General features: G+C 52.2%; 1 protein-coding gene across 1 annotated transcript; it reads left to right on the top strand.

Annotated features, from left to right (window-relative positions):
- The first annotated feature begins 629 nt into the window (after positions 1-629).
- On the top strand, positions 630-3,011 carry TLNRD1 (talin rod domain containing 1). The gene has a single exon (XM_005521555.3). The coding sequence runs from the start codon at positions 1,176-1,178 to the stop codon at positions 2,241-2,243; it is 1,068 nt and encodes a 355-aa protein (XP_005521612.1). The 5' UTR covers positions 630-1,175; the 3' UTR covers positions 2,244-3,011.
- The last annotated feature ends 1,995 nt before the right edge of the window (positions 3,012-5,006 follow it).

Genomic DNA, 5,006 nt, shown 5'->3' on the forward strand with positions numbered 1-5,006 from the left:
GAAAGCCTGAGAAAGGGAATTTAAACGAACATTTCCTCCTCCCCTCTTTTTTTTTTTTTTTTCTTTTTTTTTTTTTTTCTTTTTTTTTTTTTTTTTCTTCCCTGGGAGTTGGCGGCTCAGCCAGGGAAGATGGCAGGAGGAGCGCAAGGCCGGGCGGGTCGCAGCATCCGCGGCTGCAGCCCGCGGCCACCACCCTTGTTTGCGGGAAGAGCCTAAGTTGGTGCGGCGGCGGCCACCGCGGGAGCCGGCGAGGAGGGCCCGGGGCGCAGGGGATGGACCGCGGCGGCGGGGAGCGAGCGCGCAGTGGCCGCGTGAATGATCGCGGCAGGAAGGAGTGAGGCAGCGGCAAAGGAAGGGGAACGGATCCGCCCGCCCGCCCCAGCACCCGGATCCGGTGGAGCTTTTTTTTTTTCCTCTCCTCTCTTTCTTCTTTTTTTTATTTTTTTTTTTCCCCTTCCCCTCCGCGGTCCCCCGCGTCCCGGCTCCCCGCCGTGCCCCTCTCCCCTCCCGGGCCGGCTCCCCGCGGGTGCGCGGCGGGGCCGTGCGGGGCGGGCGGGCCACACCCTCCGCGGCGCTTCCTGCGAGCCGGGGCCGCGGCGGGCGCCGGGGGCGGCACATGGTGCGCAGCCGCCGCCCCCCCGGCCCCTGCGAGCTGCGCCCGGCGGGCGCTCCCCGAGCGGAGGCGCCGGGGGCGCGGTAGCAACTTGGAGGGCTGCGCCCCTGCCCCAACTCCGCGCGGCGGCGGCGCGTCCCTGAGCTATTGCGTCTGGTAAAGGGAACTTCGCGCAGGATCCCGCAGCCGGGGAGCCGGACGAGGCGGTGGAAGGAAGGGGAGCCAGCGTGCGAAAAGGAAAGGAAAAAAAAAAAAAAATCCGTGTTTTTAGCTAAAGGATGCCAGACCGGGGCCCGGGGGCGCCCGGCGAGCGCCGCCCCGCCGCGGGAGCGCCGTAGGAGCGGGGGCTGGCGCCGGAGCGGGGCGGGCGCCCCGGCCGGGCTCGCTCCCGCAGCAGCGGCAGCCCCGGCGCCCAGAGCCTTTTCTTGCCTCCCGGCGATTAATGGAATGATGTTGCGGAAAAGGCAGAGCGATCCTGCCGGGCTCAGTCGGGACTGCTCGGGCGGCGGCGGAGGCGGCGGCAGCGGGGTAGCGAGCGGCATGCGAGTGCCCCCCCGGCGCTATGGCTAGCGGTGGCTCCGGCAAGTCCAGCAGCGAGGTCTCCGCCGGCGGCATCCCCAGCAGCAGCTCCGTGCAGAGGAAGAAGCTCATCTCTATCTGCGACCACTGCAAGATCAAGATGCAACTGGTGGCCGATTTGCTTCTGCTGTCGAGCGAGACCAGGCCGGTGAACACCGAGAGTCTGTCTGTCTTCGGTGAGTCCTTCGAGAAGTGCAGGGACACGATCATAGCCAGGACCAAAGGACTCTCCATCTTGACCCATGACGTCCAGAGCCAGCTCAACATGGGACGCTTCGGGGAGGTGGGAGAAAGCCTGATGGAGATGGGGGAGCTGGTGGTCTCCCTGACCGAGTGCTCTGCCCACGCTGCCTACCTGGCTGCAGTGGAGACTCCGGGGGCCCAGCCTGCCATGCCTGGCTTGGTGGATCGCTACAAGGTGACCCGATGTAGGCATGAGGTGGAGCACGGCTGCGGGGTCTTGAAGACCACCCCTTTGGCAGATATGAGCCCTCAGCTCCTGCTGGAGGTTTCTCAGAACATGTCCAAGAACTTGAAATTCCTAACAGACGCCTGCGTGCTGGCCAGTGAGAAATCCAAGGATAAATTTGCTAAGGAGCAGTTCAAACTCAGCGTCAAGTGTATGAGCACCAGCGCCTCTGCCCTCTTGGCCTGTGTCAAGGAGGTCAAGACCTCGCCCAGCGAGCTGACCAGGAACCGGTGCGTCTTGTTCAGTGGACCTTTGGTGCAGTCTGTCTATGCTCTGGTGGGCTTTGCCACTGAGCCCCAGTTTTTGGGTAAAGCTGCCACCATTAATCCAGAGGGCAAAGCTGTGCAAACTGCCATCCTAGGAGGAGCCATGAGCGTGGTATCTGCTTGTGTGCTCCTGACCCAATGCCTCAGGGATATAGCCCAACACCCCGAAAGTAGCACCAAAATGAGCGATTACAGGGAAAGGTTGAGGAACTCAGCTTGCGCCGTCTCAGATGGTTGCAACCTGCTATCTCAGGCACTAAGAGAAAGATCTTCACCCAGGACTTTACCGCCAGTGAACTCCAATTCTGTGAATTAACCCCCACATCTTCTGTTTAGATCCCAGTCATTGCTAAAGGAAAATAATATCCCACCTCCTCACCCCTTTTTTGTATACCAAAGAATTTGCTTGGATGAGCCCAATCCTTTGATTTCATGTGGTGAAGAAGCAGAACATATTCAAACTATATGTACTAATAAAGGTAGCCAGTTTTGGCTTCTTTTTATTTTACTTTAAAGTTAAGCAAATATCTGCAGATAAATTTTCCTTTATTCAACAAGGTCTTCACACAAGTGGTAAAACTGTTTCAAAGTTTTTTATATTTGGGGAGGTGGGGGTATCTTAGAAAAAGGAGAAAAAAAAGAGCTTTAATCGCGCTGGGTGCGGTTTTTAAAGTTTGTCTTGTCTTGTCTTCCGAAATTTCCCTTCTAAATTTTGCTGTTCGGTTGTGCAGGAAAAAGGTTACCTCAGTTCTTACTCATTTAAAAAAATGAAAAAGCCCAACAACACATAGATGATGGATGTAGCTACTATTTTGTTTGTTTTTGTTTTGTATGACTTTTTTTATTTTGCATCAAGTGTTAGGTTAGAGGTGCATATGGTGTGTAGGAGTGGAAGGACTGGAGGTTGTGATTATGTTTTCCATGTGTTGATTTCCAAACTGGGGGAAAAGCTACTGTGAGTGTTTAAACAAACAAACAAAATTACACTATAACAAAAGTGATTTTTAATTTTTTCCAATGTCAGTTTTTATCTTGCATGTACTGGAGTATTTATTTCATCTATTAAAATGTTATGTTTCTCAGATGCTTTTCTGTGAATCTCTTAATACTTGAAGAATTGAACAACTAGGCCTGTTTGTATTGTATGTCATTTCCTCCAGGGAATGGGTGGTACAAACGTAACTAAGTTCTAGACAGCAGCATACAGGCTTCAATTCAGTTCTGTTATTTGCATAAATACTGTCCCTCTCCCAGTACTACCCCTCCTCCTCAGGAGCCTCTGACAGAGCTACTGCAGTTGTATCTGTGGACAGCTGGGCAGTGTTGCACACACTGGGATTGCTGTGCACTGGGATTGCACTGGGACTGCTCTGCAGAGCGCTGGTGATGGCTGCAGCAGGGCACAGCCTGGCTTGCTTTGTCTTTATCAGCATTCGGTGTTACCTTTTGAGAAGGTTTTGTATTTTAATTCTTGCAGATATTGTCAGTCATCTGTGTGTTAAATCTATGAGTTTCAGTATTATTTCTGGGAAAACTTAACTCTGCTGGTTAGCCTGGTGTGTGCCATTTGTCTTCTTGGGATTGTGAAGGTTTGTTGGAGTGGGTGCTTTAATTAAACCTCAGAGGTTTGTGTTGGAGCTCCTCAGTAGAGATTTTTACCAAAGCAGTTTGAATTTGATGTTGTAGATTACAGGAGATCATGGCTAACTCCTGAAGTGCAGCTGACCTCCAGTTGAATTCCTTGGGAGGTGTGAGTGGAGCTTAGTGCATACTGCAGTAGTTCCCAGAGTTGCAATGATGAATGTTGTCAGCCTGGTCTTTGTGGCCGTGTGAGATCTGTTGCCTTCTATATACTCTGTTAAAGATAAATAGAAGAGCAAGTCTTTAGGAAAGGAGGTTTTGTTTCTGTGTCCTGCTCCCTGTCCTGCATAATTGTGGGGTTTTTTATAGGTCTGCAGATCGAACTATGTTGAAAGCTATTGGAGGAAGCACCTTAAAAATGTTCTTACTGTGGCTTAAACTTTAACAAATACTGAGGACATTATTCCTTTGAAGAAGGAAACCTTTGGGATTTTGGGTATGGAATAGACCTGGAGTAGTCAAAGTCTTTGTTTAATAGCATTATTGTTTCTCTTGCATATGGTGCTTTTACTTAAGTGGAGTGAAACGTTACTGGGTAGTGGACAGATACATCTGTCAGAGGAGATACAAGCTATATCCGTATCTTCAGGGTCAGAGAAAAAGAATTCCTTAATCAGACCTCTGGACCTCCTTAAGTGGACCACTGTGTTAGGTTTTGTTTATATTTAAATGGAACTTGTCTGACTTCAGTGGATTGTATGAACAAGACTTTTCTTTGCCATAATCAGCCCAGGCTACGCTCCTGTGGGTTGTGATGTTCTCACCATGCGGTGTGTGCTGCGGAGACACGGGTGCCCACAGCTATGGGTATAGAAGTATAGAAGTCCTCTCACTGTTTTTTAATAAATAAATACATGCACACAGTGTTCTAATTTTGACTGAGATGCCTCCACAGGTATTTCCTAAGAGGCTCTCGCGTGTGCACACTCAAACATTTTCCCATCCGTACAGCAGGAGCAGCTGTAGAGTCCGGAGGGACTCGGAGGAGGCCAAGGCCATCTCCAGGGAGCTCCTGTGGCTCTGTGCTGGTTGCAATATCTGCTCAGCTGTCCTTTGTATCTCCCTCCCTCGTGGGTGTCTCCGTGGGAGCTGAGGCACCTCCCAGGCTAGCGTTCCTCCTTTTCCGCCGTGGCTCGGCGGGAAGGAGGAAAAGGGGCAGCAGCAAGCGCAAGGCGTTCAGGATGTGCTATCTCCAGCCCCAGACAGGAGGAGAGGAACCCGCTCCACCCTTCCTTTGCACGGATCCTGGATGGGCAGGGCTTCGTGTGGGACGTGCAGGGATGGTGCTGGGGAGCTGCAGGGTGCAGGTACAGGGAGCATCCTTCGGCTCCAGCTCTTCTCACTCACTGTCACCTCCATGGGTGAGGCCTCCTCCTTCCCGATACAAACCAGAGAATTCTGAAGGGCAGCTCTGCAGCACGTCTGGCAAAAAGAAAAG

Source organism: Pseudopodoces humilis, chromosome 16, assembly GCF_049639895.1.
Source record: "Pseudopodoces humilis isolate 2021_Gansu_Grassland_sample_001 chromosome 16, ASM4963989v1, whole genome shotgun sequence".
In the NCBI taxonomy this organism is placed as follows: Eukaryota; Metazoa; Chordata; class Aves; order Passeriformes; family Paridae; genus Pseudopodoces; species Pseudopodoces humilis.

Bases quoted from the DNA above. Each gene is read 5' to 3' on its own strand.
- TLNRD1 (XM_005521555.3), top strand. From the start codon at position 1,176: ATGGCTAGCGGTGGCTCCGGCAAGTCCAGCAGCGAGGTCTCCGCCGGC.